At 37.0% G+C, this 26,599-nt stretch overlaps 1 protein-coding gene across 1 annotated transcript in view; it reads right to left on the reverse strand.

Moving 5' to 3' along the window:
* The window catches only part of LOC117722713 (solute carrier organic anion transporter family member 6C1-like), a 140,041-nt gene that overhangs the window by 27,861 nt on the left and 85,581 nt on the right, over positions 1 to 26,599 (reverse strand). The window contains exons 9-10 of the mRNA XM_034521973.2: positions 19,937 to 20,090; positions 7,842 to 8,029 (exon numbers count right to left, since the gene is read on the reverse strand). Coding sequence (XP_034377864.1) covers positions 7,842 to 8,029; positions 19,937 to 20,090 — 342 coding nt within the window. The remainder of the gene's footprint in view (positions 1 to 7,841; positions 8,030 to 19,936; positions 20,091 to 26,599) is intronic.

Consider the following 26,599-nt stretch of genomic DNA (forward strand, 5'->3'; position numbering starts at 1 on the left):
GGATGGAACTAGAAAATATCATCCTGAGTGAGGTAACCCAATCACAAAAGAACACACATGGTATTTACTCACTGATAAGCAGAGATTAGCCCCAAAAATTTGAAACAACAAAGATTCAACTACCAGACGACATGAAGCTCATGAAGAAGAAAGAACAAGTGAGGATGCCTAGGTCTTTCTTAGGAGGAGTAACTAAATAACCAAGGGAGCAAATATGGAGACAAAGTGTGGGTCAGAATCTGAAGGGGGGGTTGTAGGGAGACCATTGCGTCTGGGTATTCATTCCATAGGCAGTCACCAAAAATAGACGCTATAGGGATGTCAGGATGGGAAAGCTGACAGCAGCTGGATAAGGCTGTCCCCTTAGAGGTCTCTCAGAGTCGGACATACCCAGAGACAGATACCCATGGCTATCCATTAATCTGATCAAAGTTCCCAATGGAGGAGTTAGAGAGTAAATTGAAGGAACCGTGAACCGTAAGGGCTTGTGGCCCCGTGAGGAAAGCAACAATACCAACCAGCCAGAGCTCCCCAGGGTCTAAACCACCAGCCTAGGAGCACATAGGGAGAGACACATGACTCCAGCTGTATATGTAGGGGAGGATGGCCCTGTTGGGCATAGGTGGGAGACAAGATAATTAGTACCCTGAAGGCTGAGCACTGAGGGGGGGGATCTGAGGGTGGGGAGTGAGGCTGGGGGTAGGTGGGTAAACACCTTCATAGAGGCAGGAGGAGGGGGGATGGGATAAGGGGTTCCTGGGTGGTGGGGGAAATATGGTAAGGGGATAAAATTTGAAATGTATATATTATATCCAATAAAAGAGGGGAAAAATAGAAAAGCGGTTAGAACCAACATTCTTAATAAAATGTCAGCCCTCTTCTAAAAAAAAAAAACTATCTTGATACTAAAATTTGTTTTGAGAATTGTATATTGCAGAATGATCAGCCTTGGTGTATCTACTCAACAAGCAAGCTGGGCAGACCTGCTCAAACCTCTGAGGTCCGTGAATTCCTTCTGGAAGCAGCGAAGACACAGCATCAGAGGATTGTCAACTTGCTCTCCCCCCCCCCACTCCTCTTCTAATATCTCAATGCCCATAATCAGCTTGAAGAAGCTAATGATGAGCCAGCGCCCCTATTCCCTGGGCATGGGAACTAAGGTGGTAAATGTTGGGCTGTCTCTCTAGGGAAAAGTAGTGGTTTTGTCGGAATAGAGAGGATTAGCTAGGGTTTATTGCATAGCCATAACCTATTAGTAGAAATCTGTATAATTAATATCAAGATGAAGATATAAATTCTTAAATGGCACCAATTTACTTTGTTTACAAATTTTAAGGTTTTCATTGGCATGAGCTTCTTAGTGATATAAGAGTGAGATGAATATTGTTACTCTCATAGGCATTGTACCAGTATAACACACTTAGGAATACAAAGCTTAGACCCAGTCCTTCTTCAACTTTTTTAACTGATTTGAGATGGTCAGCCTGTGAGTTAAGGGACTATAGCAAATTCATGACTTGGAGTTTATTATAAGGGTGTTCTCTATGTTTTATTTAGAAATAGCTGAGTGGAGTTAACAGGCAACAGTCCAGATTACCTTACATGGGTAGCTGGTTTTCAAAACATCAGAAATCCTTAGAATTGACATGACAAACATTTCAGTATTAATGTTCATTTTCATTAGAGACCTGTCTGCTCCAGACAGCTTCCTATGTTAAATTCTAAGAAGAAATTGAGTATCCTTGGAGTTACTCCAGTTGTGGTGAGACAGCCACTAGGCAAGAATTGCCACTTTCCTTCTACAGACAAATTACTGTCCAGAAAAGGACATACTTGCAGAATAGTCGACTGATTATATCTGCCTAGACAGAGTAATCAGCCCTTAATAATTCTGCAGCACTAAGGTCTTTCAGATGATCCTGGGCCAGAAGGCAGAAGAACAGATGCTCCAACGTTTTGAAGTAGAGCGAGTGTCCAGGTGTTCAGAGGTCTCTATAAATTGGCTAAGTTTTAGAAGCTATGCTTTGTGCTTCCCACAATTATAGTCAACTCAGTCATTCTGGATTTCTGACGGGGTTGAAAACTTATAGCTATTTACCTTGAGAGAAAAGATCTGAGTGTATGGTCGTCAGCTGACATTCATCCTAAAGCCAGGTTCAGAACTAAATGTTTTAGTTAGGAGAGATGACAGAGGTGCTGGTAGGTCAACAAAAGGATGGACTGCGTATTAGGACTATCTTGTACCTCACTGGTACAAATTGGCATAATTATGCTCTAATTGTATTTTGAGAGAAAAGTTTCCTTTTATCAGGAAGGGTGATGTGTAGGAGGAGCTAAGGTGGGAGGAGTACTGAGAGGAAGAAAAGGAGTAAGAAGAGGAGAAGAAGAAGGAGAGGAGAAGCTAGGTGATGAAAGAGAGATAGAGGGGGGAGACAGGGAAGCAGATGTTCATGAATCTCCACCAGTCAAAGATAGTAGATATATCTAGGTTGGATAGTGGGTTACACCTCTGATTGAACAATACCAAACTTATAAAGCCTATGATTAACATTTTTTAAAAAATGTATAAATGCAAAAAGGAAAAGGGGGCATGGGATAGGGGTTTTCTAAGGGGGGGAATGGGGAAAGGGGATGGCATCTGAAGTGTAAATGAAAGATCTAATAAAAAAAAAAAGAAGTGAACACGCCACTCTAGGGTATATATAGCAGTGCCATTCCCGGGCTTGGGGTCTTTTCCACTTTTGCTGTTACAAGAAGTAAAGCCTCGTCTGTAGTGATACCCGATTACTGCCTCCGTGTCCTTATTCGTGGGCGAAGGGGACACAGAAGAGGTGCGCGCAACATATATATATATATATCCATTTACCCATTATTTAACATGATTACCGAAAACTCAAACCCTGTAATTCTTTCCATGGGAAAGAACTTTATGGATCAAATTTGCCTGAGATATCTTTTTCTGAAACAATTCAGCTCTGACTAGCTCTCATGTTTATTTTCCTCCCTCTGCCAGGTGTGGTATTGCTTAGAGTCCATTTCAGTATTGTTAGGTCCACTCTGTATTTTCCTAGTTTGCTGTTTCTGGTGGATTCTACACTCCATAAATTATATTAGTAAGTCTACACTTAACACTCTAGCCTTTAATTGAGTTCTAACTAAATGCCGCTTTGAATGAAGGAGGCAGCTTACATCCACACTATTACCTTCAGGTTTTTCCTGATGATTATTGGGTGAGTGAGTTACATAGAAGGTGGTCTTCATTACAAGGGTTCCTCTTTCACTCTCATTCCCTGAAGAACATCTGTGCCTATATACCACATTATGGAATGCCTTTCCTTACATCCAGCCAACATTTGGTTGAAACTTTTTCCAATTTTACTTGAATCATTCTAATTTCTGACTTTCCCCTCTTTCATATGGTACACTTATTATATTCACAACTCCAAAATAAAATAAAGAAAACATAACTTTACATCATTTAAAAGAGGTGACACTCATCCATACTGATGGAAACAAGTCTAATGTAGCAAGCCATAGACAGAAAGTCATTATTAAAGGTGGAAAAGCCTTGTTGCAAAAAATAAAAGCTCAGCAGGAACAGAAGAAATGGTAAAAAGCAAAATCTAAAATTTATTGTATACATTCATGAGTAAAAGTGAAGATGTTTTTTATTTCTTTGATTTTTTTACAAGATAACGTTAAATTTTTAAAAATTCATTTAGTTCCCCCTGCTAACAGAGTATCCATCCTTCCTCTCTTCAAAGACCCATGCTTACAAATCTCTTACTCCACACCCCTGTTACACTTCTCCTCAGAGATAGAGGAGCTATTTTGTGTTACAGTCCACTCTGGGACATTCAGTCACAGTAGACCTAAGTGCATTCTCTCCCACTGAGGCTTACTTAACAAGGCTATCTAGTTAGAGGAAGGTGATCCAATGGTAGGCACCCTAGTCAGAAGTAGACATTGTTTCAGTTGTTAGGGGATGAACATGAAGACCAAGCTTCACATCTGCTACAAATGTGTAGTGGCCCAGTGGTCTAGTCTCTATATGCTCTTTGGTTAGTGGTTCAGTCTCTAAAGCCCCATGGGCCCAGGATACTTAACTCTGTATTTCTTCTTTTGGTGTTCTTTGCATTTCCAGCTTTCTAACTTCCACTCTTTCACTATATGTCTTACTGAATACATCAAATATTTGTTTAAGAAGAAAAACTAGTATAGATCTATATTGTAAATAAACACTTGTGCTTTGTGACAAATATGGATTGGTTTTCAGTTTTCTATGTACACATGACCATTTAGACCACACTTTTTATTGAAGATGCTTTCTTTTGCCCATTGCATATTTTTGGTTTCTTTGTTAAAGATCAAGAGTCCATAAGAGTGTGGGTTTATTTCAGGGTCTTCAATTCTAATCTACTTGTCAATCTATCTGTCTGTGTACCAATCCCATGCACTCCTCATCACTATTGCTTTGTGGTCAGGGATGGTGATTCCCTCAGAAGTTCTTTAATTGTTTAAAATTATTTTTCCTAGCTTGGGTTTTTTTCCATATGAAATTAAGAATTTTTGTCCATATGAAATTAAGTATTGATTTTTCCATGTCTGTGAAGATTCTGTTGGAATTTTGACAGGGATTGCATTGAATCTGTAGATTGCTCTTGGTAGAATAACCATTTCACTATGTTAATCTTACCAATACATGAGCATGATAGATCTCTCCATTTTCTGAGGTCTTCTTTGATTTCTTTCTTGAGAGGGTTGAAGTTCTTGTCACACAGATCTTTCACTTATTACTAAGATTTATCCCAAGATATTTTATATTATTTGTGACTATTGTCAAAGCTGTTTCCCTATTTTCATTCTTAGCCTATTTATCATTGTATAAAGGAAGGTACTGATTTGAGTTAATTTCATATCCAGCCACCTTGCTAAATTTGTTTACCAGTTGTTGAATGTCTCTGGTAGAATTTTTGGGGTTCACTTATTTATACTATTATATCATCTGCAAATACTGATACTTTGATTTCTTTTCCAATTTGTAGCCCCTTGATTCCTGGATGTTGCTATATTGCTCTACCTAGAACTTTAAGTAGCATATTGAATAGGTATTTGGCGAGTCCAAGTGGATCAAGAACCTCATCATAAAACCAGATACACTGAATCTAATAGAAGAGAAATTGGGAAAGTGCCTTAAACTCATTGGACAAGGGGGTGGTGGGTAGGGGGAATTTCCTAAACAGAATGCCAGTGGCTCAGGTTCTAAGATCAAGAATTGATGAATGAAACTGAAAAGCTTCTGTAAGGCAAAAGGCAGACAATAGGACAAATACACAACATACAGATTGAGAAAAAAAATCTTCACTAACTCCATATCCAATAGAGGGCTAATATCCAAAATATATAAAGAATTCAAAAAGGTAACCTCCAAAAAATGAAAACAAGCAAATCAAAAAATGGGGTATAGACCTAAACAGATAATTCACAACAGAGAAATCCTGAATGGCTGGGAAGCACTTAAAGCAATGTTCAAAGTCATTAGTTATCAGGAAATTGCAAATCAAAATGAGCCTGAAATTCTACCTTACACCAATCACAATGGCTTAGATCAAAAACTCAGGTGACAGCACATGATAACAAAGATGTGGAGAAATCGAACAGGCCTTCATTGCTTGTGGGATCGCAAACTGGTACAGCTACTCTGGAAAAGTTGTTTTATCATGGACACCCTGTACATTATTTTTTGTCCGCTGTGACATCAGTTTCAGAGAGACTTAGACATGTCTGTTTATATTCAGTGATAACCCCAACAAATTCATATCAAAGTAGAAACTTTATACTCTGATCAGAATTATATGCAGAAAATTTATAATATCTGTAAATTCTGAGGTGTTCTTCACATTTCTTCTTCTTTTCATTTGAACAAAAATCACTGAATAACCCAGATTGTCTTCAAACTCACAATGTTCCAGCTTCAGTACTCAGTGTTGAGATCAACACAGTTATGTTACATTTCTTTGTTGTTCCTTAGAACATTATTGTGAACATATATAGTAGTTGAAATTTCAGTATAGCTGCAATTTGTACATATGTAATTTTAAACTTGTTTCTTTTTATCATCTCATAATTTACAAAATGTATGTGTGTGAAGGCATACAATATTTTATTCATTTTAGTAATCAGTAAAAATCAGAAGAGTCAAAATCACATTTCAGGAATATAATTCTCCGCTGAGAACATTTATTGGATATTTCACATCTACTTTAATGAAATCACATTGTTTATTAATAATTTATATGTGTGTGTGTGTTTTGTGGGTAAGAGAGGAAAGGGGGGAGGGAGAGTGAGAGGGTTGAGGGAGAGACTGTGTACTGCTGAGGTCAGAGGAAACCTTTCAAGATAGGCTATTTTTCCATCTTCTATGTGAGTTCTCAGGGATTAAACTCGGGCTCTCAGACTTGATAGCTAGTGTCGTTACTCACTGAGACATGTCATCAACTCAAATCTGGGTTCTTTTCCTTTCTCATCTTTGAATTATATATTTTCATTTATAGAACTGTTCTTTTAGTTCCCCAAATAGGCTGCCTGAATATGATTCTAGATATCTCCATAAGGTTATAACTCTCAACCTTTCTAACACAAACAAATATTTTTCAAACCACCAAATATTTACCAAATTACCATTTAGATGTCACGATTTCACCCTCACATTCTCTTTTCTCCACTCTCCTCTTTTAACTTTATTTTTCCTACTATCTTCAAACTATTCTATTAAGATGCACATCTGACTGCAACCCAAGCCCTAGACAGGCTGGAGCAGAAGGGCCACATGTTTGAGGCCAGCTTGGGTTGTACAGAAAGACTTTATCTACGAAAAACAATACAAAACCAAGTACTTCAACTACAGCAACATAGAGGTAAAAACAAAGCATGTATCTCTCCAATTTTCCTCATCTTTGTAGAGAAATTAATTATGCACATTATGTGTTATGATCAAACCCTCTCCTATTTTCCCTCCCCTCCAGTTTCTTCTTATTTTTTCTCATTTTTTTTCAAGCAAACTATATATTTTCTAGGATATTCCACAATTTCTGTCTCTATGTTCACTCCACAATTGAGAACATGTTAGAAGTAAGTTATTGTTTTTCTTTTTGTTAGTCAGTCTTTACTGGATAGTTAGGCCACTGACATCCTTGTTAACCACTCAACAGATTTAGTTTAGAAAAATTCTCTTTTATTATGTATCTAGAGTAAAAATGAGGGTTAGTTGGGCTAAACATAGTCTGGACAATCACATGAATGACAAATGATGGGTCATTTTAATAAACTGAAACTGTAAACATTACTGTGGTCCTTTGTGGTTGACACCTATGCTTTCTCATGACTCAGAATTATAGAATTCTCATGACATAGAATTATGATTAAATACACATACTATTAAGTCAAATTTCACTCACATCTATGTTAAAATTTAAAATTTTCTTGAGTATTGATTCATCATGTATATTCTACAAGGTAACTATAAGGTTTCTTTTAAAGTTATGTTGTTTCTGGTGCATAGTTACATTCATTTGCTATATCATTAGCGAGCAATAAATGCAATTTCAAAACTTGTTGTATTTTTAAATTAAAGTGAGAATAAATGTAGCATCTACTCATGTTACCCAAAAAATACCAAGTACAAATTATATATATATATATGAATTTTAACATAAATATTGTCTATTTATATTTACTACAATAAAACACAGGAACTCATTTGTTGCAATAATTTGAACTGCATCTAAATGTATTATTTTTATGTTCTAACTTCTCAGTAATTATAAAAATTACATACTTACCCTATGATAATAATGGTGGAAGGTATACTAGCAAAATTAGAAAAAACCGTTGAAGAAAAGTAAAAAGCGAAAAACAAAGGTAATGAAAGACACTTGGTATTGCATGTTCCAGAAACAGCATCAATATATTGACCATCATCATCAGGAGCGGTCAATCCTTCTTTAATGCAAGAACAATTGTAGTGTGTCTATTAATATTAAAAATAAAAATAATATTTTAGAAACAGCCAGCATATACTAACCTTATTATTATGAGAATAAAAATTAATATTCAAGAGACATTTCCTGGGGTTTTGTTTCCTATTGCTTTTACTTTTTAATTTGCTGATATTAGAATACAATCATCTAATTTACCACTTCCTTTCCTCTTCTCAAAGCATTTCTTATGTCCCTATTTCAAATTAGTAGCTTCTCTGTTTTATATACTATTACACACACACACACACACACACACACACACACATGTATACATACATATATGTACATACACATATATGTATATGCAAATGCAACTTGCTCAGTCTGCATAATATTATTTGTATGTACAGTTTGGGGGCTGATCATATGGTATTGGATAACCATTTTGGTGTGCTCTTCATAAAGAAGTCTATTTCTCTTATTTTCAGTATTCCCTTAAGAATACTTATTCCCTTAAGAAGATTTTAATACATAACTGGAACTCACAGAGGTCTGTCAGTCTCTGCAAACAGAGTATTGGAATTAAGGCACATGCCATCACATTGAGCTTAGATGCCTACATTTAATGAACATTCTTATGTTAAACCTGCTCTACATTACTTATAAGTTGAAAAATCACATGTAGGTGTTTGTGGGTATATAATTGTAAATAAAGGAGAGTGCTGCAAATTTTAGAAATATTAATTAATTATGAAAGTTTCATTATTTTGGATGTCAATATGCATTAAAGACAATTAATGGTAATAAAATTATTCATTTTATTAATTACATTTTATTTAAGATATGAAATATGAACATTAATCTGACTATGAAAGATTGTGTAATTATGTTAAACTTTGTTTTGTGTGTAATCATAAACAGAATTGATTTTTAATAAGGAGTGTAGAAACATTGTATCAGAAATCAAATTTTGTAAGAGCATTGAGAAGCAATTGTAATACAAGCATTAGGGAGAAACACACACAAATAAGTACCCAGGAACATGAGAAATCACACCTGTATGCAAGCACATACACACACACACACACATACAGAGAGAGAGAGAGAGAAAGAGAGAGAGAGAGACAGAGAGAGAGAGAGAAGACCTATAACCCCTCTAATCCCTTGTGAAAAAGAGCAGTTATTCAGATTCTCCCAACCAAAAAAAAGGGGGGGCATATATATTTATTGAAGAATTCTACAAGAATTTCAAGGGAGAGTCAACACTCAAACTCCTCAAATTATTTGCAGAAAATGGAAATGGAAGGAACGTAGACCAATTCATTTTTCTCTGTCTAGAGTTACCCTGATAACAAAACCAAATAAAGTCTCAAGAAAAAAAGAAAAAAAATTTTTAATGCAGATATACATAAAAGTACTCAATAAAATACTTGCAAATTCCATTTACGAACACATTAAAATGATCAACTGTCATCATCAACTAGCCTTCATACCAGAGATGGTTGGACATATGTAAATTAGTAAATGTAATCAATATATAAAACAAGAAATTTACACAAGATCATCTCATTAGGTGCTTAAAATACTTTATAAAAAATCAACACCATTTATAGCAAAAGATTCAGAAAGTTTAAGGATAAAAGGAACATACATTACTAAAACAAAGGTAATTTACAGCAAGCCTATTATATCCAACATCAATTAAATGCAAGCCTATAGACAACATTAAATTAAATGAAAATTCAAAGCAATTGCACTAAAATCAGGAACAAAGCAAGGTTTTCCACTCTCTTCTTAGCTATTCAATAGAATATTTTAGTCTTACCTAGAGCAATAATTCATGGAAAGAGATCAAGGTACTACAAATTAGAAAGGAAGAAGTCAAAGTATATGTATTTACAGATGATATGATAGTATATGTCAGCAATCTGAAAAATTCCACTGGCAAATTTCTATAGCTTGATAAACACTTACAGCATAATAGATGGGTAAAAAATTAATTTTAAAAATAGAAGAGAACTCCTATATCCAAAATAATAAATTGGCTGAGAAGGAAAAAAGGGATTCAAAACCTTACAATAGCCACAAATACTATGACATATCTTGATGTAACTCTAAGAAAACCAATGAAAAGCTTGTATGTTAAGAATTTCAAGCTTTTAAGAAAGAAATTGATGAAACTTTCAGAGGATGGAAAATTTTCCCATGCTCGCAACTCTAGACCCCTTAGTTCTGATAAAGAAGCCAGAAATACAAACTGAAAAATTAAAGTATCATCAGTGAATGGTCCAAGTGGATCAAATATCTCAATGTAAAACAAGACACACTACATCTGTTAAAAGAGAAAAATGGAACATACTAGAATAAACAGGCATAGGAGACTACATTCTGAAGAGAACACTGATAGTGTAGTCACTAAGATCACTAGTTAATAAATGACGCCTCACGTCAGTAAAACATTTCTGTAAGGAAAAGGAAACCAAAAAGAAAAAGCCTATAGAACTGGAAGAGATTTTTATTAACACCACATCCAATAAAATTCTACTATTCAAAAGACATAAGCAACTCAATTAGGTATAAAAACCAAAATAATCTAATTAAAAATGGATTATAGATTTAAACAATGTTTTCAATAAAGGAATCTCAAATGACTGGCATACACATAAAGAAATGTTTAACATCCTTAGCCATAAGGAAAATGCATATCATAACAACTCTGATATTTCATCTGTCAGAATAACTAAAAGGACTAATACAAAAGGATGCTCCATCCTACCACAGGGAAAATCGATCAACTCTGTTCATGGTGGCTTTACACATAATAGCCAGAACAGCAACTAACCTAGATGTTACTCAACAGAATAAGGAATATGTGGCACATTTACACAATAGAGTAAGTATTTCTCAGCTGTTAAAAAAAGGTGACATCATGAAATTTGTTGGCAAATGAAAGGTACTAAAAAACCCATCCTATGTGAGGTAAACCACGTGAGATGGAGAAACATGAAATGTACTAATTTATAAGTAGATATTAGCTTTAAGTAAATGATAATGAATCTACAATTCACAGACCCTGAAAGTTTAGATAAAAATTATGTCTTGAGGGCAGATTCATTGACCTCTTTGAGAAGGAGAAACAAACAAACAAACAAAATTATAGACTGCCTGCAGATGAAGACAGGAGCAAGAGGAATGGGATGGGAAAGGAGTGTAAGAAGAGAGTTTGGGGAGACAAAACTAGAATTGTGGAGCTTTAGGAGTGTTGTGGAAACCAAGTACAGTGAAGGATTCTTGGAATCTATGCAGGTGACCCTAGTGAGGACTCCGAGTAATGGAGGATATGGTATCTGAACTTGACTGTAGCCAGGAAAGGCTTCCAGTAGTGAGACAGGGTTGCATTCATTTGAGTTGTTGGCCGAAGGAGTTCCACAGCAATCCTAAAACAACCCAGACTGATGGTGACACAAAAGGTCATTTTCTGAAACCAACATTGTGGTTCTTTTGCTAAGGAAAACATTAACAGCGCTCTTTGAATGTAAAGGGCCTGACCAGATCCTTTACCCCTACTTTTCTTGTCAAGAAGTTATAAACATGGGGGTCACAATCCCATTGTGTCCAAATGACCTGGACACAATGGAATTGTGACCCCCATGTTTATATCAGCTATCTCACAACCAGATATTTCCATTACACTTTATAAGAGTATCAAAGTTACAACTATGAAGTAGTATTGAAAATAATTTTGTAGTTAAGGGTCACCACAATATAAGGAACTGTATCATAGGTTCACAGCATTAAAAAAAATTAAGAACCACTGTTCTAGTCTTTTCTGTACAAGATGATATTCTGTGCACTACTGAAAAACCAAGCTGGGACACAGCTTAGCCACAAAACTCAACCTTCAATCCTTGTCATCAAAATACGCTGGAGGCAATGATGGTGTAGAACTTGTGGTAGTAGCTAACCAATGTTTCATTTAACTTGAGGCCTGTGCCAGTAGAGGGAGCCCATGACCTTTACCACCTGGATACACAGGACCTAGACCTAGGTAGCCCAGAGACCTAGGCAAGAACCAAAAATGACTGGTAGAAACAAACCAAAAGATTCCTAATGATATTTTTCTATACTCATTGTTCGTTGCCTTGATCAGTTATCATTGGGATATAGAGAAACACTGCAGTAAAAAGAGAGATTAAATTATAGGAGTCTGAGGGAATGAAAGATACCAAGAAAACTTGGACCACTGAATCACCTATACAGGCTTGCATGGGTTCAAAGAGACTGAAGAGGCAAGCAGACTGTCTTCATTGGTTTGCACCAGGTCCTCAGTGTTTATGCTATAGCCTAACAAGCTTGGGACTTCATATTCATGGGACTCATAACAGTGGGAGCTGTGTATCTGACAACTTTTCCTTGTGCTAGGGACTCTTCATCCTCTGTGGTCCTCTTGTCCAGCCTCAATATGAGGGCTTTTGCCTTGTCTTATTGTTTCTTGTTTTGTCTTATTTGACTGTTGTCTCTTAGAGGTCTGCTCTTTTCTAAAGAGGAAAAAGAATGGTTTGGATTTGGGGAAGAGGGGAAATAGTGGGAACTGGAAGGAGTGAAAGGAAAGGAAACTGGGCATGGTTTATTTTGTGAGAAAATAATCTACTTTTTTTTTTTTTTTAAAGAGTTGGAAACCTATAGGAAATGTTAAAAGTTATAGCACAGTGTAGATATACCCTCTCTTCTGTGCTAGGAAGTAATTCAAGATGGCTGCGGTGATTCCTTCCATCAGTTATACATAACCTCATAAAACCTAGGAAAAAAAAATCTGTGATTATAGTTTCTCTTATAAAGTATACTACATGTGTAATGAGAAGAAAAGTCTACTTTGATTGAGCCTCAACTGACTAGGTGAGCTTCAAACTGTACCAAGCATTTTCCATTCAACACAGGCAACCTAAGACTCTTATTTTGCTGGCCTTAAAGGAAAGGGGTTTGTTTCTTAAAGAATTTAAATAGTTCATATAAGCTAAAACTGCCTCTGAGGAAATCTATTCGAGAAATACAGATTTTATTAATTTCAAGCTTAGAGAAACTGGAAGCATTTACAAGTCATTCCTTCTAGAGAGACCAGAACTTGGGCCTGAACCCAGAATTCTGTCTATGCACCTGAGTCATGCTATGTCTGTGGTTCTGAACTTAAAATTGGGGGATCAAAACAATGTCATCAAATTCAAAAGTATATTAGTAGCTGCTACGTAGAGAGATAGGGTAACAAATGATAGATATTGATGTAGACTCAAGATACATGATGATTCCAAACAAACAATAAATAAAATGAAATTTATATCCATGATACTACAGAAAGCACAAACAAAGAGAAAATTCTAAATGTTTGTGACAGACAAGATACTACAGCTCTGTGGTGGTGAATTTTGATTATAAGTTTATACCGTGTATACATGAGGTTATTTCCAGACATTAATTTGTGGAACTGACTGTGAGCATTATGTCTAATACGAAGTGGCCAGAAGGAAATAAAGTGTTAGCTGTCAGCTAGCCTAGGCATACATACCCATTTCTCCTCACCTTACTGAATGCTGTAAGGTAAGGAGCTCCAATCCATATCAGTGACCCTCTATAGACTTAACTAATGTAAGCAAACTACAATGGATTAACAGTTGAAAGCAGGAGCATCCAAATCTTCTTTCAAATAGTTTCTCTTGGGTATTTGTCAAAGTACAGAAAGTCTAAAATGGTGTATTTCAACTGCTCAGGGAGGCAGGGTGAAGAACATGCAAACTAGAATCACATGCCTAGTGAATATATTTCAGAAATGATAGAGAAATTCTTCAAGTAACAAAAAGTAATACCACATCAAAAAATATAAACCAGTTAAAGATACAAGATCATAAAGAAAAACACTAGGGTTTTGGTTGCATAAATTTGTAAAAAAAAAAAAAAGTCTGCATTGTTTAAGAAATATAAGATGTGATCTCAAGGAGACCAATGTTCAGATTATTAATATGAAGAAAACATACTTTTTTAATTTTACTAAAAGTATCATTTCTCCATAGTTTTATCAAAATTACTTTTTTTGTTTTAGTTCTTTCACATTTCAAGGTAATGCTGATTGTGTTCATTCTTCCATTTCATTCATAACAAATTTATATAACCATACTCTTTGATTTTGTCAGTTTTGCTTTAAATCTATTATTTCCAACACAGATAATTGTCTTTTAATAAAACCCTGGCAGTTATAGTCTTTACTGTTAGTATTTTATTTCCACCCTTTTAATTATTGAATGTTATCATAACTTGTTTGGCTATTTTATGGATCCACACAAGTTTATTTTATTTTTATACTTGATATCCATTTTGAGTTAATTGTTCATTGCAGAAATATAAGAAAATCATAAAGAGTTCCTTGTAACGAATGTTTCTAAGCACAATTTCCCAAACAGAAGAGTAGCTTTGATTTGATCCTGTGCTTAGTATCGCAGTGAACATCTGGCCCTCATGGTGGTGTCTCAGGTATAGTGACTTCAAGAGCCAGAGCTAATGAGAACTGGCTGGCCACTCATCTACTCTGAGGGGGCATGTGTGCAGGGGTGATGCTCTTCCCACTTGACCACTTAATGCCTGCAGTAGTCAGTTGAACTGGTCTGAGGTCACGAGAGCAGCCTTACCTCTCACTGGACAAAGTTATTGGAAAAGAAGACTCTGTACCTTGCATAGGCAATAGAGTGGATCTGGCCCTGGTGGTAAAGGTAGTGGTGAGTCAGCACCAAGGATAACTAGTCCAGCCTCTTCCTGGCTGCAACATTTGAGAGAGTGAGCCCCCTGCCTTGACTGGGCACCACAGTGGAATAGACTCTGGAGGCATGGGAGTGGGTGAGCCATCCCTGGGGGCATGAATGTAGAGGAGCTAACACTTCCTCTTGCCAATGTAGGAATTGTGTGGGCTAGTTTGGAGCATTACTGAAGAGCTGGCCCTGGTGGTGTGGATAAGGGAGAGCTGACGGTGTGACCAGTATATCTATGACCTAGGCCCAGACCCAAAGCTTTGCATTGGCCAGACCCGAAATCTATATTATGTGTGAACTGTTGAACCATGTGAAAGGGGCAGTCCTCCTGCAGGATTTACATTACCCAGAGCAACGGCAATAGCAGGAATGAGTCCCAGTGAGGATCCAATCCAGATGATGTGATAGAAGCCAGAGACCTTGACCCAGATCAATGACTCATTGCAAAGAAAATTTCCAGTGAAGATAGACAGAGGGTTATACTGTGGGACACACTGTGACAACTACAGCTTCTACAATGAGATGTTTTCTATCCTTGATTTTGTTTATTATTTAGTGTGTTTTATAATTTATTTTGGGGTGGAAGTTGCAAGGGCAGAAGGCAGATTACAGGGGACAAGGAGATATGTAGGCCTGGGTTGCATGATGTGAATCTCAGAAAGAATCAATAAAATGTTAAAAAAAATTTAAAAAACAAAAACCAATTAACTATTCCTGCCTCCATCCTGACTTTATATTTTAAGGATCCTATGTCCTTCCATATCCATCATATTATTCTGATACATAAACTTTAGTGGGACATATTCAAATTGTGTTCAAATCATAACACTTATGATAAAATTTAATTAATGTGTTAGACATGTTACGTGATTAACAACTATAACAAATAGTGTTCTTTAATTACATTTACATTTCTCCCATATTTTAAAGACTTAAATCATATTTTAATACATAACATTTCAGGAGAAGAGTTTTTATAAATAGCATAAATCTTTTTTATACTAATGCTTGTTATAAAATCTTGTTATAATATCAACCTATAAATGCTAGTAAGCATGTTAATATAATGTCTACAAATCAGTAAATATATTATTTATTGCTCTGTTTTCTTCACAAATATCAGGAGACAAAGGAAAAGATGGACAAGATTTTTCTGTCCCTAGGTCCATAATTTTGTTCCAATGAAAAGAAACACCGAAGAAAACATAGCTGCTATGAAAAATGCCCACAGGGGCTGGAGAGATAATTCAGTCAGTGAGATGCTAAGAATGGGAGCCTGGTTTTGATCACTTGCACCCACATTAAAAGCCTGCTATGGTGATGTGCTTGTAAGCCCAAGGTTGCAGATGCAGAAATGTGTGCTTCCCTGGGGACTTGGAGCCAGGTACTCTAGCCTACTTGGGAGAGCTCCAAGTCTGTGAAAGCCTGCCTAAAACCTGAAGGTGGACTGATCCTGATGAATGACATCAGACATTGTCCTCTGACCAGTACTCCATTTACCTAATTTCTTTTTGTATTGGATATTTTCTTTATTTACATTTCAAATGTTATCACCTTTTCTAGTTTCCCACATGGAAACCCTTATCCCATCCTCACTCCCCCTGCTTCTATGAGTGTTCCCTCAACTACTAAGCCAATCTTACCTCCCTGCCTGGCATTCACCTAGACTGGAGCATCTAGTCTTCACAGGACCAAGGGCCTCTCCTCCCACTGATGTCTGACAAGGACATCCTCTGCTACATATGCAGCTGGAGCCATAGGTCCCTCCATGTGTACTCTCTGAATGGTGGTTTAGTCCTTGGGAGCTCTGGGGAAGGGGGTCTGGTTGTTTGATATTGTTGATCTTCCTATGAAGTTGTAAACCCCTTGAGCTCCTTCAGTCCTGTCTCTAACTCCTCCATTGGGGACTCTGAGCTCAGTCCATTGGTTGGCTTCTGCATTTGTCAGGCTCTGGAAGAGCCTTTGAGGAGATGGCTATATCAGTCTCCTGTCAGCACACACTTCTTGGCATCCACAATACTGTATGGGTTTGGTGATGTATGTATGTATGCTCGACACTTTGTCTTCTTATTTTCTCCTATGAGTATTTTGTTCCCCCATTTGAGAAGGACTGAAGCATCCACACTTTGCTCTTCCTTCTTCTTGAGCTTCATGTGCTCTGTGAATTGTAGATTGGGTATTCTGAGCTTTTGGGCTAATATCTACTTATCACTGAGTGACACCATGTGTGTTCTTTAGGGACTGAGTTACTTCACTCAGGATGATATTTTCTAGTTCCATCCATCTACCTAAGAATTTCTCGAATTCATTATTTTTAATAGCTGAGTAATATTCCATTGTGTAAATGTACCACATTTTTTGTACCCATTCCTCTGTTGAAGGACATCTGGGTTCTTTCCAGCCCCTGGCTATTATAAATAAGGCTGCTATGAACATAATGGAGCATGTGTCTTTGTTATATGTTGGAGCATCTTTTGAGTATATTCTCAGGAGTGGTGTAGATGGGTCCTCAGGTAATACTATGTCCAGTTTTCTGAGGAACCGCAAGACTGATTTACAGAGTTGTTGTACCAGCTTGCAATCCCACCAACAATGGTTTAGTGTTCCACTTTGTCCACATTCTCACCAGTATCTGCTGTCACCTGAATGTTTGATCTTAGCCATTTTGACTGGTGTAAGGTAGAATCTCAGGGTTGTTTTGATTTGCATTTTCCTGATGACTAAGGATGTTGAACATTTCTTTAGGTGCTTCTCAGCCATTTTGTATTCCTCAGTTGAGAATTCTTTGTTTAGCTCTGTACCCCATTTTTAATAGCGTTATTTGATTCTCTGGAGTGTAACTTCTTGAGCTTTTTGTACATATTGGGTATTAGCCCTCTATTGAAAGTAGGGTTGGTAAAGATCTTTTCCTAATCTGTTGGTTGCCATTTTGCCCTATTGACAGTATCCTTTGCCTTATAGAAGCTTAGCAATTTGATGAGGTCCCATTTGTCAATTCTTGATCTTAGAGCATAAGCCATTGGTGTTCGGTTCAGGAACTTTTCCCTGTGGCCATTTGTTAGAGCCTCTTCCCGACTTTCTCTTTTATTAATTTCAGTGTATCTGGTTTTATGTGGAAGTCCTTTATACACTTGGACTTGAGCTTTGTACAAAGATATAAGAATGGATTGATTTTCATTCTTTTACATGCTGACCTCCATTGAACCAGTACCATTTGTTGAAAAATGTTTTTCCCCCCCACTGGATGATTTTATTTCCTTTGTCAAAAATCAAGTCATCATCGGTATGTGGATTCAGTTCTGGGTCTTCAGTTCTATTCCATTGTTCTACCTGCCTATCTTTGTACCAATACTATATACTTTTTATCACTATTGCTCTGTTGTATAGCTTGAGGTCAGGAATGGTGATTCACCCAGAAGTTCTTTTATTGTTGGGAATACTTTTTGCTATCATGAGTTTTTGGTTATTACAAATGAATTTGCAAATTTTTCATTCTAACTTTATGACTAATTGAGTTGAAATTTTGATAGGGATAGCATTAAATCTGTAGGTTGCCTTTGGCAAGATAGCCATTTTTACTATATTGATCTTGTCAATTCATGAGCATGGGAGATCTTTATATCTTATGACATTTTCTTCAATGTTTTTCTTTAAAGACTTGAAGTTCTTGTCATACAGATCTTTCACTTGTTTGGTTAGAGTCACACCACAATATTTTATATTGTTTGTGAATATTGAGAAGAATGTCATTTCCCTAATTTCTTTCTCAGCCTGTTTATCTTTTGAGTAGAGGAAGGCTACTGATTTGTTTGAGTTAATTTTATATCCAGCCACATTGCTGAAGGTGTTTATCAGGTTTACGAGTTTTCTGGTGGAATTTTTGAGGTCACTTAAGTATACAATCATATCATCTGCAAATAGTGATATTTTGACTTCTTCCTTTCCAGTTTTTTATCCCTTTGATCTTTTCTGTTGTCTGATTTCTCTGGCTAGGACTCCCAGTACTATATTGAAAAGGAGAGAGAGAGAGAGAGAGAGAAAGAGAGAGAGAGAGAGAGAGAGAGAGAGAGAGAGAGAGAGAGAGAGAAAATAAGAGAGAATGAGAGAGAGAATAAGAGAGAGAGAGAGAGGAGAGAGAGAGAGAGAAAGAGAGAGAGAGAGAGAGAGCGCAGCCTTATCTATTTGTCCATTTAGTTTGATGCTGGCTTCTGGTTTGCTGTTTATTGCTTTTACTATGTTTAGGTATGGGCCTTCTAACTGAATACTTTTTTATTTTGAAGAATCAAATACTATTATGCATACACAAGAATCCTTCACATGTGCACACACACACACAAACCCACATATATCAAAGCATGCATATACACAAAATTAAAATACAAGAGCCTCACAAACTTAGACATGTGGTAGAGTAGGCAATTGCTCTCTATAACAGAACAAGGACTAAGAAAAAACAAAATTAGTTTTGGGTATTGGCAGCATTTCTGGAAGTAGGAATGTTTAAATCACTGCTCTGATATACGTAATGAGTTTTTAGCATATTTAATACACTTAAGTCGTATTTCTCCTATTCATGTGACTTCTCTATAGCCTGTAGTTTTCTATAATGTCAGATATGATTTTAAAGGCATATATACATGTATATATATGTATACATATGTGAATATGTATAAATATATCTACATGTATAAACACAATCACACACACACATACACACACACATGGTAATGTCTTGTGCACAATCAAAAAATTTGGAATTGGGGATACAACTCAGTAAGCTGAGTTGTAGAGGACTGGATTTGCAACCCACCATTTTAAAAAACATGTACATATCTGAGTTGCTGTGGAACAAAAAGAGGACATATTGGGAAAATGTAGAGTAGGCATTTTGAATCACAGCACAAGGAACATTTGAAAGTCTTATCACTGGACAGGACTGGACGATCTTTTGGAATGTGAAAGATTGTGATCAAATTTCAGTGAATGCTGCTAAAAGGGAATTTGGTAATTTTGGTAACTTTGGTAAATGAAAATTAGGCTTTCTTTCCATTTAGTTCAAACTAAAAGTAAGGAAAAGTCAGCAAAATTTTAGAGAGCTATGAGTAAAATCTCATCATCTACAAATCCTGCATGTTGCTGGAGAGGAAGAAGCATAAGAAAATCTACCTTTCCCTCCTTTGTGCTTTTAGTAGCTCTGCACCCTGCAAAGCAGGGAGAGAAATATTGGTTCTCATCTCTTCCACACACAGAATTATAGGTAGAAGTTGTACAGCCACATTTCTCATTGCATGGAGCTGTGAGGTTTCCAAGTCTACCTAAGCTGTGAAGTTGAAATTAAACACAATTATAATACTATTATTTAAATTGCTAATATGTACATTATGGTAGCCACATGATCCATAAATATGCCTTTTGAAATATTTTTCAGATTTACTAAGGTATAGAAACATAATAAATGCACACTTAGGAATGTATCAATTGATAGGCCTGGCACAATGGCTTAGTTCTTAAGAATATATCCTGCTGTTTTAGAGGAGCAAAATTCCATCCCCAACATGCACATGGCAGTTCACAACCATCTGTAACTCCAATTCCAGGGAGTCTGATGCCCTCTTATAGTCTCTCTAGATACCAGGCATGCATATGGTACATAAACAAACATGTGGGTGAATACTCAAACACATAAACTAAACATAGATAAAACTTAAAATATGTACCACTTGAATTATTTTTATGCTGTAATAAAAATTTCACCAGAGTCTTTAACAAACAAAATCATAACCACCTAAAACAGGCTGATTATCCCCACTTCAAATATTTACTTTATTCTTTACTGCTTACTTATACTTTATTACTTATTAGTACTCACTTCCTGTTTATCTGTTGGGATTTTATAAAAAACTAATCACACAATACTTAAATTTCCCTTGCTTGTTTTACATTAATAACCTTCATTTATTATTATAATGACATAATTTCTCATGAGTCTTGTATAGTAAAAGTAGAATATTTAAATAGTATGAAAGTTGTTAATGCGACTACGTTAGGATTATTTTATGTGTATGTGCTTTGCTCAAACGTATGTCTATGTACCGTGTGAGTGCAGCACCCAGGGAAGCAAAGAAAGCCTTTGGATCTATTTGGACTAGAGATGATACAGTTATGATCCTCTAGGTGGGTATAGGAAACCAAACCTGTGCCTCTTGCAGAAAAGCAAGTGCTCTTAAATACTGAACCACCTCTCTAGCTATGTTTTTTTTTTTTTCTTGGAAAAACTGTCAGTTTTCCAAAGTAGCTTATTGTTAGGAGCACAAAAGTTCTTATGTCCACACATCACCAGGGAAAGCAGAAATGTTAAACACACAGATTTTTCTCTCAGGGGATTAGATCTTTCCTTTGTTCCAGAAATCTTTAAATTGGAAGTGATTAATAACCCTTCGTTCTACATTATCTTTTGGGACAGTCCATAATTAGCTCTCTCAGCCAGGACTAAAGGTAATCTAAATGGTCCTTATATTGCCTGTACAGCCATCATCTCCCCAAAGCTCCTACAATCAGGACCAGAGGTGATTAGTAGCCTATATAATCTCTCCAGTATATATATGATCATGACTACACTAGATCCTTCCTTATATCCACAAGCTAGTACTGACAGTCTATCTCTGTAACCCATCTTCTTGGGATAGATGACAGAGAAACTGAGTTCAGTTTTAATGTAATTATGCTTCTTTGTGGACTAAGTACTTTATACACCAAAAAACTTTCCTCCCAAAATGCTGTGTTTTAATATGCTGATATTAAACAGCTTGACATTAGACTTCCAGATGGTTGATCCAGGTTGATGATGTCAATCTGAACCAAGTTTTTATTCTAACTCCTTATGAGTTCATTTTTCTCTCTGTTGTGACACCTAAAATGTACCCGTCAATTGGTCTAAAACGTGAAGTACAAGAGCCTCTGAGAATGTAAGAAAAATTGTTTAAACTGATATTAGTGTTTTGCATATTTTCCATGTGTATGTAATTATTATTTGATGAAACTATTTCAAATGATTTATCCATTTAGTTATGCCATTTCTCATTACTAATATACTATACTCTTAAATGTATTTTATGATCAGAAACAAATCTTTTGTATGTATCATTTTCCAATGTCTCTTTTACAATGTGGCACAGTATTTTTCTGTATTTTTTATTGGATATTATGTTTACATTTCAGATTTTATCCCCTTACCCCATTCTCCCCACCACTTATCCCAGGAACCTCCTATCCCATCCCCCATCCTCATGCTACTATGAGGATGTGACCCCACCTACCCCTATCCCCCCTTCCCAAACCCTCGAATTCTTCCCCACTCAGTGTTCAGCCTTCATGGGACCAAGGATCTCCTCTCCCACCTATGCCCCACAAGGCCATCCTCCCCTACATGTAAAGATAGAGTCTTGGATCCCTCCCTATGTGTTTCCATGCTGGTGATTTAGACCCTAAGGAGCTCTGGTTGGTTCGTATTGTTGCTCTCCTAATGGGGCCACAAAACCTTTCACCTCCTTCAGTCTTCTCTCTAACTTCTCCATTGGGAAACCCTTGATCAGATCAGTGATTAGCTGTGAGCATCTACCTCTGAATATGTCAGACTTTGGCAGACCTCTAAAGAGACAGATATATCAGTCTCTTGTCAGTATGCACTTCCTGACATCCACATCAGCGTCTATCTTTGTTGACTGCACATGGGATGGATACCCAGGTGAAATGGTCTCCAGACGGCCCCACCTTCAGTTTCTGTCTCACACTTTGTCTCCATATTTACTCCCTTGAATATTTTGTTATTCCTTCTAAGTAGGACCGAGGCATCCACACTTGGTCTTTCTTCTTCATGAGCTTCATATGGTCTGTGAGTTGAATCTTGGCTATTTCAAGCTTTTGGGCTAAAATTCACTTATGAGTGAATAAATACCATGTTTTAAAAGAGTCCTTGATTCCTAAAGTTTAGCAGCCCTACTTTATATATATGATAAATGGTTCAAGAAATAAACAAAACCATTTACAATAGCCAGGAGTAATATAAAATATTTTGCTGTAGCTCTATCCAATTAAGTGTAGGATCTATATGATAAGAACTTCAAATAAGAATATATCATAAAATAAAAAGATATCCCATAATTATATATGGATAGGATTACCATAGTGAAAATGGCCATCTTACTGAAAGCAGTCTTCACATTCAATGCAGTCACCCTTGGAATCCTAACACAACTTTTTGCAGACCTTTAAAGAGCAACTCTCAATTTCATAAGCAAACACAAAACAGCCAGAAAGGCCAAAACAATCCTCAACAAACAAAGAACTTCCAGAGGAATTACCACTGCTGTACTGCAATGATCTCAAGTTATACTACAGAGCAATAGTATTAAAAACTGCATGGTACTGGTACAGAAACAGACACAGTGATCAATGAAATGAAATTCAAGTCCCAGATATAAACCAACATACCTATGGACAATTGATTTTTGAAAAAGAGTTTAAAACCATACAAAGGAATTATGAAAGCATCTTCAATAAATAGTGCTGCTCTAACTGGATGTCTACATTTTAAAAGGGTGCAAATACATACATATTTATTATCCTGCCCAAAACTCAAGTTCAAGTTGATCAAGGCCCTTAACATAAAAACAGATATACAAAGAACTCAAGCAGTTAGACTCCAGAGAACCAAATAATACTATTAAAAATGTGATACAGAGTTAAACAGAGAGGTCTGACCTGTGGAATCTCCAATGGCTGAGAAGCACTTAAAGAAATGTTCAACATCCTTAGTCATTAGGGAAATGCAAATCAAAATGATCCTGTGATTCCACCTCACACCAATCAGAATGGCTAAGATCAAAAATACAGGTGACAGTAGATGCTGGTGAGGATGTCGAGCATGAAGAACATTCCTCCATTGCTGGTGGGAGTACAAGCTGGTAAAACAACTGAGGAAATCAATCTGACAGTTCCCTAGAAAATTGCAATTAGTTCTACTTGGTGACCTAGTTATACCACTACTGGGCACATACCCAAAAGATGCTCCACTATGTTTATAGCAGCCTGATTTATAATAGCCAGAACTGGAAACATCCAGATGTCCCTCAACAAAAGAATGGATACAGAAAATGTGATACATTTACACGATGAAGTACTACTCAGCTATTGAAAACATTGATTTCATGATATTCATAGGCAAACGGATGGAAATGGAAAATATCCTGAGTGAGGTAATCTAGACACAAAAGAAGACACATAGTATGTACTCACTTATAAATGGATATTAGCCTAAATGCTCAGAATACCCACAATATCACCCACAGACCATATGGAGCTTAGGAGGAAGGAAGGCCAGTGTGTGGATGCTTCATTATTGCATAGAAGGAGGAACAGGATGATCTGGGGAGGTATAGAGAGAGGAGACTTGTGAGGCAGAAAGAAGGGAAAGGAAAATGGGGGGGGGCAGGATCAGGTACTGGGAGGCTGGAGAGAGGTACAGAGCATTAGGAAATCAAATAAAATTATGTAGCTGTGCAGGATGAGAAACTAGGGGTAGCTACTGTGGGTTTCCAGATGCCAGGGAAGCAAGAGGCTCCAAGGAACCAATTGGGATGAGTTTGGATGAAATAAGCAGTGAAGGGGAGATAGAACCTGCGGAGACCACCTCCAGTAGATAGTCACAACCCCAGTTGAAGGATGGGGTGGTCACACATCCCTCTCAAAGTTTTTAACCCAGAAATGTTCCTGTCCAAAGGAAAGACAGGGACAAAAAATGGAACAGAGACTGATGGAAAGGCCATCTAAGTACAGCCTCACCTGGGGATTCATCTTGTCTGCAGACAGACACACCCCAACACTATTGCTGCTGCCAAGAGGAGCTTGCTCGCAGGAACCTGATGTGGCTGTTCTCCCAGAAGCTCTGCCATCACCTGACCAAAGCAGATGCTTGGAACCAACCATCAGATTGAGCTTTGGACTATGGTCGGGGAGCTGGTGGAAGGACTAGAGGAACAGAGGGGTATTGCAATCTCATAGGAAGAAAAAATGTTTTCTGGCTGTATCAGCTAGTACTCCTAGGGACTAGGCCACCAACCAAGGAGTATACATGGCTCCTGATACATATGTATCAGAGGATGGTCTTATCTGACATCATTGGTGGTATGGTCCTTGGTCCGGTGGAGGTTTGATACCCCAGGGTAGGAGGATGCTGGAGCAGTGTGGTGAGAGTGAATGGGTAGGTTGGGGAGCACCCTCATAAAGGAAAAGGTGAGGGGAAGAAGGTAGATGTGGGATGGAGGGCTTGAGGAGGGGAACCGGAATGGGGGATATAATTTAAGATGTAAATGAATGGATTGATCAATAAAACAATAAAAACTGATACAGTAAAGCTCATAGAAGAGAAAGTAGGAAATTCCATCGAACTCATTGGTATAAGAGACAATTTCCTGAACAGAACACAAATTTCTCAGGCTGTAACACTAAAATTTGACAAATGAGACCTCATGAAACTGAAAGGCTTCTGTAAGGCAAGGACAGTGTCAATAGAACATATCAGGAGCCTATAGATTGAGAAAGGAGCTTCAACCCTACACCTAATAAAGGGCTAATATTTAAAATTTACAAAGAACTCAAGAAGTTAGACACCAACAACCCAAATAATCCAATTAAAAAATGGTGTACAGAGCTAAAAAAAAAAAAAAAAAAAAAAAAAAAGAATTCTCAGCAGAGGAATATTGAATGACCAAGAAACATTTAAAGAAATGTTCAAAGTCCTTAGTCGTCAGGGAAATGCATATGAAAGCGACATTTGAAGTTCTATCATTCACCCATCAGAATGGCTAAGATCAATAACTCAGAGATAGTATATGCTGGCAAGGATGTGGAGCAAGGAGAAATCTTCTTTCATAGCTGGTGGGAGTACAAACTTGTACAATCACTTTAGGAATCAATTTGGTGGTTTATCAGAAAACTGGGAATAGTTCTACCTCAAGACTCAGCTATGCCACTCCTGAGCATATACCCAAATGATGCTCCAACATCCCACAAAATTATTTGCTCAACTATTTTCATAACAGTTTTATTTATAATAGCCAGAAGTGAGAAACAACCTAGATGTCCATCACCTGAAGAAGGGATAAACAAAATGTGGTACAACTATACAGTCAAATACAAAGATACAATGAATCTTGCAGGCAAATGGATGGAATTTGAAACATCCTGAGTGAAGTAATCCAGTCCCAAAAGGACATGCATGGAATGTACTGCACTCACTTATAAGTGGATATTTGCTGTAAAATACATGTATAATGCAATACTCCACAGACTGAAAAAAGGTAAGAAAGAAGGAAGACACAGGAAAGGAAGCTTTAATTTCACTCAGAGGGGGAATAATATAACCATAATAAGCAGATTGAGGGAGGAAATTGAGTAGAAGAGGGATGGTAGGGTAATGGGGGTATCAGGATCAGATGTGGGGAAGGACAGGAGAGATGGCTAGATGGCCATGAAAATGAATGGAAATCCACAACAGACCCAGTGAAGCAACTTTGAACATAAACCCACCCACAAAACTTTCAAATGAACTTTATCCTGTCTACAATAAATGCAGACATGGGGGATGAAGTAGAGACTGAGGGATTGGTCCAACTTTAGACCCATTCCATAGGCTAACTCCAATCTCTCCTACTATTAATGATAACTGTTATGCTTTCAGACAGGAGCACATTGTCCTGAAAGACACCCCACCCACCAGCATACTCAGACAAATACAGATACCCACAGCTAAAGAATGGATGGAGCTTGGGG

Source organism: Arvicanthis niloticus, chromosome 17 (genome assembly GCF_011762505.2).
Source record: "Arvicanthis niloticus isolate mArvNil1 chromosome 17, mArvNil1.pat.X, whole genome shotgun sequence".
Lineage (NCBI taxonomy): Eukaryota > Metazoa > Chordata > Mammalia > Rodentia > Muridae > Arvicanthis > Arvicanthis niloticus.